The sequence below is a fragment of the Nerophis lumbriciformis genome, linkage group LG26, assembly GCF_033978685.3.
Source record: "Nerophis lumbriciformis linkage group LG26, RoL_Nlum_v2.1, whole genome shotgun sequence".
Taxonomy (NCBI): Eukaryota; Metazoa; Chordata; class Actinopteri; order Syngnathiformes; family Syngnathidae; genus Nerophis; species Nerophis lumbriciformis.
The window spans coordinates 7,981,200-7,997,500 of record NC_084573.2 but is presented as its reverse complement, the minus strand read 5'-3'; the positions used below and the strand labels follow the sequence as shown (position 1 = coordinate 7,997,500).

Genomic DNA, 16,301 nt, shown 5'->3' with positions numbered 1-16,301 from the left:
ACAATTTCAGAAGGGTTAAAACCATTAAAAATCAGTTCCCAGTGGCTTATTTTATTTTTCGAAGTTTTTTTCAAAATTTTACCCATCACGCAATATCCCTAAAAAAAGCTTCAAAGTGCCTGATTTTAACCATCGTTATATACACCCGTCCATTTTCCTGTGACGTCACATAGTGATGCCAACACAAACAAACATGGCGCATAGAACAGCAAGGTATAGCGACATTAGCTCGGATTCAGACTCGGATTTCAGCGGCTTAAGCGATTCAACAGATTACGCATGTATTGAAACGGATGGTTGTAGTGTGGAGGCAGGTAGCGAAAACGAAATTGAAGAAGAAACTGAAGCTATTGAGCCATATCGGTTTGAACCGTATGCAAGCGAAACCGACGAAAACGACACGACAGCCAGCGAAACGGGAGAAAGCGAGGACAAATTCGGCGATCGCCTTCTAACCAATGATTGGTATGTGTTTGTTTGGCATTAAAGGAAACTAACAACTGTGAACTAGGTTTACAGCATATGAAATACATTTGGCAACAACATGCACTTTGAGAGTGCAGACAGCCCAATTTTCATCAATTAATATATTCTGTAGACATACCCTCATTCGCTCTCTTTTCCTGAAAGCTGATCTGTCCAGTTTTGGAGTTGATGTCAGCAGGCCAGGGAAGCTAGGGTCGATATTCTTCTCTTGATCATCTTCGGTGGCATAAGGGACGGTGTGAGCCAAGACATCCAGGGGGTTTAGCTCGCTCGTCTGCGGGAACAAACTGCCATTGCTTGCCGTGCTACCGAGGTCCTTTGTCCCTGAATTGCTCACACACTCCGGCAGATTCAATGGGGGTCTGGCGGCAGATTTCTTTGACTTTATCGCTGGAAATGCATCTGCTTTGAGTGTCGCAGGATATCCACACATTCTTGCCATCTCTGTCGTAGCATAGCTTTCGTCGGTAAAGTGTGCGGAACAAACGTCCAATTTCTTGCCACTTTCGCATCTTTGGGCCACTGGTGCAACTTGAATCCGTCCCTGTTTGTGTTGTTACACCCTCCGACAACACACCGACGAGGCATGATGTCTCCAAGGTACGGAAAACAGTCGAAAAAACGGAAAATAACAGAGCTGATTTGACTCGGTGTTTGAGAAAATGGCGGATTGCTTGCCGATGTGACGTCACAACGTTTAATTCGCCAAAATTCGGCCATTTAGAGTTCGGAAATCGTTTAAAAAAATATATGGTCTTTTTTCTGCAACATCAAGGTATATATTGACGCTTACATAGGTCTGGTGATAATGTTCCCCTTTAAGCAGGGGAACCTTCCATGCGATGCATGATTTTAAACCAGGATTTTAAAGTGTTCTACTGATAGTAGCCTTGGAAACAGTGGTCCAAGCTCATTCACCAGCTCCTGCCGTGTAGTTCTTGGCTGATTCCTCACTTTTCTTATCATGAGTGACGCCCCACGAGGAGAGATCTTACATGGAGCCCCAGTCAAAGGTAGATTAGCAGTCATGTTTAGCCTCTTCCATTTTCTAACAGTTGATCTATTCTCACCAAGCTGCTTCCCAATTGTCCCATAGCCTTTTCCAGCTTTGTGGAGCTCTACAATGTTGTCTCTGGCCTCTTGACTGTGGGCTGCACAGGTGACTTTAATGAGCTCAAAGGGGTGGTGGGTGGGTGATTAGTTGAGGGGTAAATCCGTACTTTTTTTTTTAAGGTAGACTGACAGCTCTTTGAGAGTTATAATTCTTGCTGATTCTCATGTGTACAAATACTTATGAACCCCAGTAACTTACAAATAAATCATTAAAAAAATCATACAATGTGATTTCCGGATTTTTCTTTTTAGATGATGTCTCTAACAGTGGAAATACATCTATGATGAACATTTCAAACCTCTTCCAAATTTCTAAGTGGGATATCTTGCAAAATTGCAGGGTGTGTAAATACTTGTGGACCTCACTGTACATGTGTATATGTTAGGGGTGTAACGGTACACAACAATTTCGGTTCGGTACCTACCTCGGTTTAGAGGTCACGGTTCGATTAATTTGATAATCGATTCATCTATCGATTATTACTTCGATCAATCGATTAATAATCGGATAAAAGAGACAAACTACATTTCTATCCTTTCCAGTATTTCATTGAAAAAAACCAGCATACTGGCACCATACTTATTTTGATCATTGTTTCTCAGCTGTTTGTACATGTTGCAGTTTATAAATAAAGGTTATAAAAAAAAAATAAAAATAAAAAGTAAAAAAAAACAAAAAAAACGAATTGCCTCTGCGCATAGATCCAACGAATCGATGACTAAATTAATCGCCAACTATTTTTATAATCGATTAGTTGTTGCAGCCCTAATATATATATATATATACATATATATATATATATATATATATATATATATATATATATATATATATATATTATTTACAAGGTTTTTAGATGCATCACAACTTGGACATGGACAATTATAAAATCGATTAGTAAATGTTAGGGGTGTAACGGTACACGAAAATTTCGGTTCGGTACGTACCTCGGTTTAGAGGTCACGGTTCGATTAATTTGATAATCGATTCATCTATCGATTATTACTTCGATTAATCGATTAATAATCGGATAAAAGAGACAAACTACATTTCTATCCTTTCCAGTATTTCATTGAAAAAAAACAGCATACTGGCACCATACTTATTTTGATCATTGTTTCTCAGCTGTTTGTACATGTTGCAGTTTATAAATAAAGGTTATAAAAATTAAAAAATGTAAAAAAAACAAAAAAAAACAAATTGCCTCTGCACATAGATCCAACGAATCGATGACTAAATTAATCGCCAACTATTTGTATAATCGATTTTAATCGATTAGTTGTTGCAGCCCTAATATATATATATATATATATATATATATATATATATACATATATAAATTATTTACAAGGTTTTTAGATGCATCACAACTTGGACATGGACAATTATAAAATCGATTAGTAAATGTTAGGGGTGTAACGGTACACGAAAATTTCGGTTCGGTAAGTACCTCGGTTTAGAGGTCACGGTTCGGTTCATTTTCGGTACAGTAAGAAAACAACAAAATATACATTTTTTGGTTATTTTATTTGTAAACAATGGCTTTATCCTTTTAACATTGGGAACACTATAATAATTCTGCCCACGTTAATCAACATTAAACTGCCTCAAGATTAAATAAAATGACAAAACTTTTCTTCTACATATAAAAAGTGCAACATTAAACAGTTTCAAGTCAACTCATCATGCTTAATTTATTACAGCCTTTGGGAAGCCTGGAGTTGATTTTTATTATGTAAATGTTATATTTTTATCAACATTATTATGTAATTGTTATATTTTTATCAATATTTGATAGCAGGGACCCTGCCATTCTAAACTAGGCTGCTACTGTCACACACACACACACACACACACACACACACACACACACACACACACACACACACACACACACACACACACACACACACACACACACACACACACACACACTAAAAGCTAATTAGCCTTCACCTCAAGCCAGGACTGCGAGCGAGCTGAGCTGCAGTTTGTTTCTAGAAGGTCAACGGGCTCATAGTGATGTTACTAGTAGTTGACTGGGAGGTGTTTATTTTAATTTGGGGAGAGTCCGCTGCCCGATGCTTACCTGCTAAACACCTATCTGCTAATCCCACCGCAGAAGCACTGACTACATGCGCTCTGAATACGCACTGCTGATTGGCTGTTACCGCTATGTTGTAACCAATCAGATGGTTGTGCGGGTGGGACAATGCTGGGTGCTGAGACAGAGGCAGAAAGCAGAGCAGCTTGTTAAGACTTTAGTTTAGGCGGCTACTTCATATGTTCGTGTGGAAACTTGTTCGGTACACCTCCGAACCGAAACGGAAACCCCGTACCGAAACAGTTCAATACAAATACACGTACCGTTACACCCCTAGTATATGTATATGTATAAGGGAGTGGAAAAACACAGGCTTTTTCATTGTACGAGCACCATATCTTGACGTTGTGCAGAGCAACTTCTTTAGTGATATTTCTCTACTGTGCTTCTGGACATGGTATATGGTCGGAGTTTTGTTTGTTGCTACGGTCTTGTTCGCCTCGTAAAGCGTGGAGGCTTTCAGATGCAGGAACAAGTTTGATGTGCTGCTGCCGTTTGTAAACAAACTTTGCAGCGTGCGGTCATTTGTTCCACGCCCATTGCCACAAAACCAAACTACTGACAACACTTTTCTTTTCTTTGGAACAACTTTGGAACCTGCAGGATTTATTATTTCAGTCCCAAAAAGTGGAAATGTTCTAGAAAAAGAAGTGGTCCTACTGATAGGGTCATCCTGGCGGACTATTTCACAGATTCAGTGTCAGGTGGGGCAGGCCCGCGTCTTATAGTGGTGTAACGTAAACCGTGTAGTGAGTGTTTTTCTTAATGCGTCTTCCAGGACCCGTCTTCGGCGGAGGATGCATTAGACCACCATCGGGATCGTCGTCATCGCCCGAGTCCAATGGTCGACTGCCTTCAGATGGTGTCGCCTGTCCGGCTGGACACAGAGCCGGCGCCGCTGCTTCAGCTCCAGGAGGTGGACTCCAGCAAGAGCTCCCCGGGACTGCTGCACTCCATCTACAGCCCGCCGCTGGGCATGGAAGGCCACACGCTGTGCATCAGCTCACCCTACACGGACTGTAACCAGGACTACGCACACGGACCTTTGCCCTTCTACAGCCCGTACGGCTACGCCCGGCCGTCCATCAGCGACAGTCCGTCCTCGATGTGCCCGTCACTTAGTCCCTCCGCCTTCTGGTCCTCGCACGGACATAACGAGTCCTCGCTGGGCCTTCGCTGTCCTCCGCCTCTGGTCTACAAGGACGCTAGCCCACACTGGATGGACGCTAAAGGACTCAACCACAGCAGGTACATGACCCAGTAGAACCTAAACAAAGACTTTCTAGAAGGTCCTTATGTTAGTCTCTGTGCGTCAGATGTGCAGTCCTTAATTGTCGAGTCCGGAACAGTTCTTCCCTTATTCCCTTGGTAGCCCAAGAGGGCTACCGATCATTGAATTGAACTATGTCCGCAAATTTAAAGTACGGCCCAGATTTGATTAAACGATTACCGGTATTCGAAGCAACAGAATATTCATGAAATCTTTTTTCTAATCGATTGAATCGATTAATCGTGGCTAAACTCTACTGGAACACATAAAACATTCAAGGAATGCGTTCTGGTTGTCTTGGGTTTTACATCTTACAGTTTAAGTACGTACATCTCGTGTTTTGGAACTTGGAACTTTTCGACAGTGGAACCTCGATTTCCGAACTTTAATTGGTTCTTGATAATGGTTCGTAAATCAAAAAGTTTGCATGGTGAAGCAGAGTTCCCCAGAAAAACAAAACTATGTAAATATGAATCATGGGTTCCAGCCTTTAAAAACAAGCAGAACTGTGCTTGAAGTGCTGCTCTGGCCCTCACAAACGATCAGAAATCCTTAACTTTAACAATCATATGGCGACAAAATAAACATTTTTAAAAAGTAATGAAATTAATGAAAGGAGCTGATTGACAGAGGGAGTGAGAAAGACAGGGTCTCTCTTCCGTGTTTAAGGCGGGATACCTGTCCTATGTTTTCTTCGCTGTACAATAGGTCTGCTCTGGCACATTTTTCACATTTAAAACTTGCTGTGGCGCAGTCACGGAGCCTACTCTGTCAGTCTTGCGAGCGCCATTACTGTACAGTACTCCTCGGAAATAGTATTTTTTCTTAATCCCCAGGGATTTCCTTTTTTTTCTAGGCTGGTCTGTTGGCTTTTTGTCTGCAGGCCTGAAAAAGATTGACCGAGTGAAGTGTTTGTCCACAGAGAAATGGTTTGCATACTTAGGCCGATCCAGAAGTTCGTAAATAGAGGGGTTCGTAAATCCAGGTTCCACTGTATTGCCTGATTTTAGTACTTGGTTTAATTAATGCTGAAAGAAGAACCCCCTAGGGGGGGCTGTGCCCTTAAATCCGGGTCATTTTGGACCCAAGAGGTCCTGGTCATTTTTAAAACGTGACAATATTGACGCACGATGGCACCGTCGTCAACACCCATTTAGCCCACCCTCCAAATGAGCCTTACCAAAATGACCAGGATCTCTTGGTACCAAAATGACCAGGATCTCTTGGTACCAAAATGACCAGGATCTCTTGGTACCAAAATGAACAGGATCTCTTGGTTCCAAAATGAACAGGATCTCTTGGTTCCAAAATGAACAGCATCTCTTGGTTCCAAAATGACCAGGATCTCTTGGTACCAAAATGACCAGGATCTCTTGGTACCAAAATGACCAGGATCTCTTGGTACCAAAATGACCAGGATCTCTTGGTTCCAAAATGAACAGCATCTCTTGGTTCCAAAATGACCAGGATCTCTTGGTACCAAAATGACCAGGATCTCTTGGTACCAAAATGAACAGGATCTCTTGGTACCAAAATGACCAGGATCTCTTGGTACCAAAATGACCAGGATCTCTTGGTACCAAAATGACCAGGATCTCTTGGTTCCAAAATGAACAGCATCTCTTGGTTCCAAAATGACCAGGATCTCTTGGTACCAAAATGACCAGGATCTCTTGGTACCAAAATGAACATGATCTCTTGGTACCAAAATGACCAGGATCTCTTGGTACCAAAATGAACAGGATCTCTTGGTTCCAAAATGAACAGCATATATTCTTTCCAAAATGACCAGGATCTCTTGGTACCAAAATGACCAGGATCTCTTGGTTCCAAAATGAACAGCATCTCTTGGTTCCAAAATGACCAGGATCTCTTGGTACCAAAATGACCAGGATCTCTTGGTACCAAAATGACCAGGATCTCTTGGTACCAAAATGACCAGGATCTCTTGGTACCAAAATGAACAGCATCTCTTGGTTCCAAAATGACCAGGATCTCTTGGTACCAAAATGACCAGGATCTCTTGGTACCAAAATGACCAGGATCTCTTGGTTCCAAAATGAACAGCATCTCTTGGTTCCAAAATGACCAGGATCTCTTGGTACCAAAATGACCAGGATCTCTTGGTACCAAAATGACCAGGATCTCTTGGTACCAAAATGACCAGGATCTGTTGGTTCCAAAATGAACAGCATCTCTTGGTACCAAAATGAACAGGATCTCTTGGTACCAAAATGACCAGGATCTCTTGGTACCAAAATGACCAGGATCTCTTGGTACCAAAATGACCAGGATCTCTTGGTACCAAAATGACCAGGATCTCTTGGTTCCAAAATGAACAGCATCTCTTGGTTCCAAAATGACCAGGATCTCTTGGTACCAAAATGACCAGGATCTCTTGGTACCAAAATGAACAGGATCTCTTGGTTCCAAAATGAACAGCATGTATTATTTGCAAAATGACCAGGATCTCTTGGTACCAAAATGACCAGGATCTCTTGGTTCCAAAATGAACAGCATCTCTTGGTTCCAAAATGACCAGGATCTCTTGGTACCAAAATGACCAGGATCTCTTGGTACCAAAATGACCAGAATCTCTTGGTACCAAAATGAACAGGATCTCTTGGTTCCAAAATGAACAGCATATATTATTTCCAAAATGACCAGGATCTCTTGGTACCAAAATGACCAGGATCTCTTGGTACCAAAATGACCAGGATCTCTTGGTACCAAAATGAACAGGATATCTTGGTACCAAAATGAACAGGATCTGTTGGTTCCAAAATGGCCAGGATCTCTTGGTACCAAAATGACCGGGATCTCTTGGTACCAAAATGACCAGGAGCTCTTGGTACCAAAATGACCAGGATCTCTTGGTACCAAAATGACCAGGATCTCTTGGTTCCAAAATGAACAGCATCTCTTGGTTCCAAAATGACCAGGATCTCTTGGTACCAAAATGACCAGGATCTCTTGGTACCAAAATGACCAGGATCTTTTGGTACCAAAATGAACAGGATCTCTTGGTTCCAAAATGAAGAGCATATATTCTTTCCAAAATGACCAGGATCTCTTGGTACCAAAATGACCAGGATCTCTTGGTACCAAAATGTACAGGATATCTTGGTACCAAAATGAACAGGATCTGTTGGTTCCAAAATGAACAGGATCTGTTGGTTCCAAAATGACCAGGATCTCTTGGTACCAAAATGAACAGGATCTCTTGGTACCAAAATGACCAGGAGCTCTTGGTACCAAAATGACCAGGATCTCTTGGTACCAAAATGACCAGGATCTCTTGGTTCCAAAATGAACAGCATCTCTTGGTTCCAAAATGACCAGGATCTCTTGGTACCAAAATGACCAGGATCTCTTGGTACCAAAATGACCAGGATCTCTTGGTACCAAAATGAACAGGATCTCTTGGTTCCAAAATGAACAGCATATATTCTTTCCAAAATGACCAGGATCTCTTGGAACCAAAATGACCAGGATCTCTTGGTACCAAAATGAACAGGATATCTTGGTACCAAAATGACCAGGATCTCTTGGTACCAAAATCACCAGGACCTCTTGGTACCAAAATGACCAGGATCTCTTGGTACCAAAATGACCAGGATCTCTTGGTTCCAAAATGAACAGCATCTCTTGGTTCCAAAATGACCAGGATCTCTTGGTACCAAAATGACCAGGATCTCTTGGTACCAAAATGACCAGAATCTCTTGGTACCAAAATGAACAGGATCTCTTGGTTCCAAAATGAACAGCATATTTTCTTTCCAAAATGACCAGGATCTCTTGGTACCAAAATGACCAGGATCTCTTGGTACCAAAATGACCAGGATCTCTTGGTACCAAAATGAACAGGATCTCTTGGTACCAAAATGAACAGGATCTGTTGGTTCCAAAATGAACAGGATCTGTTGGTTCCAAAATGACCAGGATCTTTTGGTACCAAAATGACCGGGATCTCTTGGTACCAAAATGCCCAGGATCTCTTGGTACCAAAATGAACAGCATCTCTTGGTTCCAAAATGACCAGGATCTCTTGGTACCAAAATGACCAGGATCTCTTGGTACCAAAATGACCAGGATCTCTTGGTACCAAAATGAACAGGATCTCTTGGTACCAAAATGACCAGGATCTCTTGGTACCAAAATGACCAGGATCTCTTGGTACCAAAATGACCAGGATCTCTTGGTACCAAAATGACCAGGATCTCTTGGTTCCAAAATGAACAGCATCTCTTGGTTCCAAAATGACCAGGATCTCTTGGTACCAAAATGACCAGGATCTCTTGGTACCAAAATGACCAGAATCTCTTGGTACCAAAATGAACAGGATCTCTTGGTTCCAAAATGAACAGCATATTTTCTTTCCAAAATGACCAGGATCTCTTGGTACCAAAATGACCAGGATCTCTTGGTACCAAAATGACCAGGATCTCTTGGTACCAAAATGAACAGGATATCTTGGTACCAAAATGAACAGGATCTGTTGGTTCCAAAATGAACAGGATCTGTTGGTTCCAAAATGACCAGGATCTCTTGGTACCAAAATGACCGGGATCTCTTGGTACCAAAATGACCAAGAGCTCTTGGTACCAAAATGACCAGGATCTCTTGGTACCAAAATGACCAGGATCTTTTGGTTCCAAAATGACCAGGATCTCTTGGTACCAAAATGACCAGGATCTCTTGGTACCAAAATGAACAGGATCTGTTGGTTCCAAAATGACCAGGATCTTTTGGTTCCAAATGACCAGGATTTCTTGGTTCCAAAAGTATCTGCACAGTACTTGTAAGAACTCTTAACTTGGGGACCAAGCGATCCTAATATCTATGATTTTACAACTAAAACAATCCAGGTAATTTTGGAACTCCCGTAAGACATTTAGGTCATGTTGTCACCAAAATACCCTGGTGTATATGAAACTTAAGATACCTTGGTCATTTTGGAATGAAAAGATCCAGGTAAATTACAAACAAAGAGATCCAGGTGATTTTAAAACAAAGAGATCTAGGTCATTTTGGAACCGAGAGATCCTCGTAATTTTGGAACCAGGAACCCTGGTTATTTTTCTAGAAATGCAGGAGGAAGGGGATTCCTATGGCCCCATTCGTCGCAGTTTGTCCGACACATGAAACGTGACGAATTGGGGGCATATGAATATCTTAGAATGTGTTTTAGGCCAATTCCAACTCTGACCACATGGTCAGTTGCTATGTAGAGTGGGGCTTTCCATGATGACAACCAAGTCATGGGTCTAGAACCCCCGGGGACAACAGCTGGTCCCGGGCCCTGTGGCGAATATGTGAAGATTTCTTCAGAGTATAAATGAGAAGTGATGTTGTTAAGCGAGTAGATAATGGTTACTTATCGGCCGCTTGTCAGCTCGTCTTCGCGCTGGGAGAAATTGCTCCGGAGCCATCATGTCAGCCGTCAGCTGAGTTCCCAGAGGACTGACAGCCGGATGGCCAAGCAAACGTCTTGATTTCGCACTGTCCTGTTTTTTTTGCAGCTGTCCCAAACTGGCGGGGAAGCGTTCCGAGGACGGCGGCGGCAAGTCGGACACTCACTTCTGTGCCGTGTGCCACGACTACGCCTCGGGCTACCACTACGGGGTGTGGTCATGTGAGGGCTGCAAAGCCTTCTTTAAGAGGAGCATCCAAGGTCAGAGCTGTTGTCTGTGTAAACCCCCCCCCCGTCCCCTCCACGCTTCCCTCTCCTAACTGCGACCCGTTCCCCTTTGCTGGCGTGCAGGCCACAACGACTACATCTGTCCCGCCACCAACCAGTGCACCATCGACAAGAACCGCCGCAAAAGCTGCCAAGCCTGCCGCCTGCGAAAGTGCTACGAAGTCGGCATGATGAAGTGTGGTAGGCCTCCATTAGCTTAGCGAGCGCGAGCATCCGCTGAGGATTGTTCTAGAACAGGGGTCGGCAACCTTTATCACTCAAAGAGCCATTTTGACCAGTTTCACAAAATAAAGAAAACAATGGGAGCCACAAAACTCTTGAAATTTAAAATGAAATAACACTGCATACAAAGTTTTTTTTTTTTGCTTTGTGCTATGTATAAACCAGGGGTCTCAGACACGCGGCCCGCACCTTAATATGAAAATGTAATGTTAATACGGCCCGCGGGTTTTATATGAATGGCGCTTGACAGCCCTCCCGATTTTTCCGGGAGACTCCCGAATTTCAGGGCAACTATTCTATCGAATGTCTGCTGATTTTCACCCAAATAACAATAATAAGGGCGTACCGTGATGGCACAGCAATTAGTGCCCTCGACAACCTGTACAAACAGCGCGGGGTGTATAATGTAGCCCGGAAGAGTTAGGGATGCATGGGATTCTGGGTATTTGTTCTGTTGTGTTTATTTTGTGTTACGGTGCGGATGTTCTCCCGAAATTCTTGTTTGGTGTGGGTTCACAGTGTGGCGCATATTTGTAACAGTGTTAAAGTTGTTTGTACGGCCACCCTCAGTGTGACCTGTATGGCTGTTGACCAAGTATGCCTTGCCGTCACTTATGTGTGCGAGCAGAAGCTGCATGCAACATGTGGCTGGGCTGGCACGCTGTTTGTACAGGTTGTAGAGGGCGCTAAATGCTGTGCCATCACGGCACGCCCTTATTATTGTTGTTTGGGTGAAAATCGGAGAATATTTGCCCCGGGAGATTTCTGGGAGAGGCACTGAAACCCGGAAGTCTCCCAGGAAAATCGGGAGGGTCGGCAAGTATGCAGCTGAGCCGCATCAGAGTGGTCAAAGAGCCGCGGGTTGCAGACCCCTGTTCTAGAAAGTTACCTGTTGGCAGTAGTAATAAGTAACACCAATTAAGGGGGGGCCAGCGGGGGGAGTTTCAGGGGGTGATGTCAAAAATGTGGCGTGGCCTAAATGCACCACCTATTCAGGGGGCTAAGTGGGAGTTGACGTCACACGCAGTGGGCGTGGCCTCAACCAGAATTAAAAAAGGAAAGTAAATGTACGTCCTATCCGGCCGCCGTTTTGTTTAGTTTTTTGTAGTTATGTTTTGTGACCCCTACAGGCAGAAGTTGGTATTTTCTCTTGTAGTTTTTTAATGTGTCCGCCATCTTTTCTGTAGTTAGTAGTAATAAGTAACATCTAATAAGGGGGGCTAGCAGAGGTTTGAGGGAGGACTGACGTAGCGTGTGTGTGTGTGTGTGTGTGTGTGTATTAGCGTGTGTATTAATACTTTTTGTAGTGGTGTGCATTCTTGTGTATTAGTGTGTATATTAGTATTTGTGTGTTTTATTGCATATTAGTGTGTATTTGTGTGTCAGTGTGTATATTAATTTGTATTTGTGTGTATTTTAGTATTTGTGTGTATATTAGTGTGTATTGGTGTGAAGTATTGTGTGTTATTGCGTATTCGTGTGTATGAGTGTGTATATTAGTATTTGTGTATATTAGTGTGTATTAGTGTGCATGCTTGTGTATTAGTGTGTATGAACGTGTATATTAGTATTTGTGTGTATTGGTGTGCATTTGTGTGTATAATAGTGTGCATTCTTGTGTATTAGTGTGTATATTAGTATTTGTTTGTATGAGTGTGTATATTAGTGTGTATTGATGTATATATTAGTGTGTATTGGGGTGCATTCTTGTGTATTAGTGTGTATATTAGTATTTGTGTGTAGTAGTGTGCATTCTTGTGTATTAGTGTGTATATTAGTATTTGTGTATAATAGTGTGCATTCTTGTGTATTAGTGTGTATATTAGTATTTGTGTGTAGTGGTGTGCATTCTTGTGTATTTGTGTGTATATTAGTATTTGTGTGTATATTAGTATTTGTGTGTATTAGTGCATATTAGTGTGTATTTGTGTGTATGAGTGTGTATATTAGTGTGTATTGATGTGTATATTAGTGTGTATTGGGGTGCATTCTTGTGTATTAGTGTGTATATTAGTATTTGTGTGTATGAGTGTGTATATTAGTATGTATTGATGTGTATGTTAGTGTGTATTGGGGTGCATTCTTGTGTATTAGTGTGTATATTAGTATGTATTGATGTGTATATTAGTGTGTATTGTGGTGCATTCTTGTGTATTAGTGTGTATATTAGTATTTGTGTGTAGTGGTGTGCATTCTTGTGTATTTGTGTGTATATTAGTATTTGTGTGTATTTGTGTGTATATTAGTATTTGTGTGTATTAGTGCATATTAGTGTGTATTTGTGTGTATTAGTGTGTATATTAGTGTGTATTGATGTGTATATTAGTGTGTATTGGGGTGTATTCTTGTGTATTAGTGTGTATATTAGTATTTGTGTGTATGAGTGTGTATATTAATATGTATTGATGTGTATGTTAGTGTGTATTGGGGTGCATTCTTGTGTATTAGTGTGTATATTAGTATGTATTGATGTGTATATTAGTGTGTATTGGGGTGCATTCTTGTGTATTAGTGTGTATATTAGTATTTGTGTGTAGTGGTGTGCATTCTTGTGTATTTGTGTGTATATTAGTATTTGTGTGTATTAGTGCATATTAGTGTGTATTTGTGTGTGTATGAGTGTGTATATTCGTGTGTATATTAGTGTGTATTTGTGTGTGTATGAGTGTGTATATTCGTGTGTATTTGTGTGTATGTTAGTGTGTATTGGTGTGAATTATTGTGCGGATATAGTGGGCGTGGCCTAAGCCAGAGTTAAAACCAAAACTAAATATACGTCCTATCTGGCTGCCATTTAAAAAAAAAAATAATAATAATTTAATTCCGCCATTTTATTTGTAGTCCTTACGTCATGATGTGTGACGCCTACAGGCAGAAGTTGGTATTTTCTCTAGTAGATTTTTAATATGTCCGCTATCTTTTTTGTAGTTAGTAGTAATAAGCAACATCTAATAAGGGGGGCTAGCGGAGGTTTGAGGGGGGAATGACGTAAAAAACGGGGCGTGGCCTAAATGTACCATCTATTCAGGGGATATAGTGGGCGTGGCCTAAGCCAGAGTTAAAACCAAAAGTAAATATACGTCCTATCCGGCCGCCATTTTTTTTAAACTTTTTTTTTTTAATCCTGCCATTTTATTTGTAGTCCTTACATCATGATGTGTGACCCCTACAGGCAGAAGTTGTTATTTTCTCTTGTAGTTTTTTAATGTGTCCGCCATCTTTTTTGTAGTTAGTAGTAATAAGTAACATCTAATAAGGGGGGCTAGCAGAGGTTTGAGGGGGGAAATGACGTAAAAAACGGGGCATGGCCTAAATGTACCACCTGTTCAGGGGATATAGTGGGCGTGGCCTAAGCCATAATTAAAACCAAAAGTAAATATACGTCCTATCCGGCCGCCATTTTTTTAAAATTAATTCCGCCATTTTATTTGTAGTTTTTACGTCATGATGTGTGACCCCTACAGGCAGAAGTTGGTATTTTCTCTTGTAGTTTTTTAATGTGTCCGCCATCTTTTTTGTACTTAGTAGTAATAAGTAACATCTAATAAGGGGGGCTAGCGGAGGTTTGAGGGGGGATTTTCAGGAGGGGGGAAATGACATGAAAAATAGGGCGTGGCCTAAATGGACGATCTGTTCAGGGCATATAGTGGGCGTGGCCTAAACCAGAATTAAAACCGTGAGTAAATATACGTCCTTTCCAGCCGCCATTTTTTTGACTTTTTTTTTTTTTGATTATGCCATTTTATTTGTAGTCCTTACGTCATGATGTGTGACCCCTACAGGCAGAAGTTGGTATTTTCTCTTGTAGTTTTTTAATGTGTCCGCCATCTTTTTTGTACTTAGTAGTAATAAGCAACATCTAATAAGGGGGGCTAGCAGCGGTTTGAGGGGGGAATGACATAAAAAACGGGGCGTGGCCTAAATGTACCACCTGTTTAGGGGATATAGTGGGCGTGGCCTAAGCCAGAGTTAAAACCGAAAGTAAATATACCTCCTATCCGGCCGCCTTTTTGTTTTGTTTTTTATTTTCTCTAATTTCCGCCATTTTATTTGTAGTCCTTACGTCATGATGTGTGACCCCTACAGGCAGAAGTTGGTATTTTCTCTAGTAGATTTTTAATATGTCCGCCATCTTTTTTGTAGTTAGTAGTAAAAAGTAACATCTAATAAGGGGGGCTAACAGAGGTTTGAGAGGGGAATGATGTAAAAAATGGGGCGTGGCCTAAATGTACCATCTATTCAGGGAATATAGTGGGCGTGGCCTAAGCCAGAGTTAAAAACAAAAGTAAATATACGACCTATCCGGCCGCCATTTAAATGTTTTTATTTTTTTTTAGATTCCGCCATTTTATTTGTAGTCCTTACGTCATGATGTGTGACCCCTACAGGCAGAAGTTGGTATTTTCTCTGGTAGTTTTTTAATGTGTCCGCTATCTTTTTTGTAGTTAGTAGTAATAAGTAACATCTAATAAGGGGGGCTAGCAGAGGTTTGAGGGGGGAATGACATAGCGTGTGTGTGTGTGTGTGTGTGCGTGTGTGTATTAGCGTGTATATTAATACTTGTGTGTAGTGGTGTGCATTCTTGTGTATTAGTGTGTATATTAGTATTTGTGTATAATAGTGTGCATTCTTGTGTATTAGTGTGTATATTAGTATTTGTGTATAATAGTGTGCATTCTTGTGTATTAGTGTGTATATTAGTATTTGTGTATAATAGTGTGCATTCTTGTGTATTAGTGTGTACATTAGTATTTGTGTATAATAGTGTGCATTCTTGTGTATTATTGTGTATATTAGTATTTGTGTGTATGAGTGTGTATATTAGTGTGTATTGATGTGTATATTAGTGTGTATTGGGGTGCATTCTTGTGTATTTGTGTGTATGAGTGTGTATATTAGTCTGTATTGATGTATATATTAGTGTGTATCGGGGTGCATTCTTGTGTATTAGTGTGTATATTAGTATTTGTGTATAATAGTGTGCATTCTTGTGTATTAGTGTGTATATTAGTATTTTTGTATAATAGTGTGCATTCTTGTATATTAGTGTGTATATTAGTATTTGTGTGTATGAGTGTGTATATTAGTGTGTATTGATGTGTATATTAGTGTGTATTGGGGTGCATTCTTGTGTATTAGTGTGTATATTAGTATTTGTGTGTATGAGTGTGTATATTAGTGTGTATTGATGTATATATTAGTGTGTATTGGGGTGCATTCTTGTGTATTAGTGTGTATATTAGTATGTATTGATGTGTATATTAGTGTGTATTGGGGTGCATTCTCGTGTATTAGTGTGTATATTAGTATTTGTGTGTAGTGGTGTGCATTCTTGTGTATTTGTGTGTATTAGTGTGTATCTGTGTGTGTATTTGTGTGTATGAGTGTGTATATTCATGTGTAT

General features: G+C 40.9%; 1 protein-coding gene across 4 annotated transcripts in view; it reads left to right on the top strand.

The window, feature by feature from the left end:
- The window catches only part of esr2b (estrogen receptor 2b), a 64,424-nt gene that overhangs the window by 28,935 nt on the left and 19,188 nt on the right, over nucleotides 1-16,301 (top strand). For 3 of the 4 annotated variants that reach the window (XM_072916235.1, XM_072916234.1, XM_061987510.2), the window contains exons 2-4: nucleotides 4,483-4,952; nucleotides 10,497-10,648; nucleotides 10,739-10,855. In XM_072916235.1, the coding sequence (XP_072772336.1) occupies nucleotides 4,546-4,952; nucleotides 10,497-10,648; nucleotides 10,739-10,855 (676 nt within the window). In that variant the 5' untranslated portion in view covers nucleotides 4,483-4,545. Of the gene's footprint in view, nucleotides 1-4,122; nucleotides 4,409-4,482; nucleotides 4,953-10,496; nucleotides 10,649-10,738; nucleotides 10,856-16,301 lie in introns of those variants that run through there. The other variant, XM_072916236.1, reaches the window with a different exon arrangement.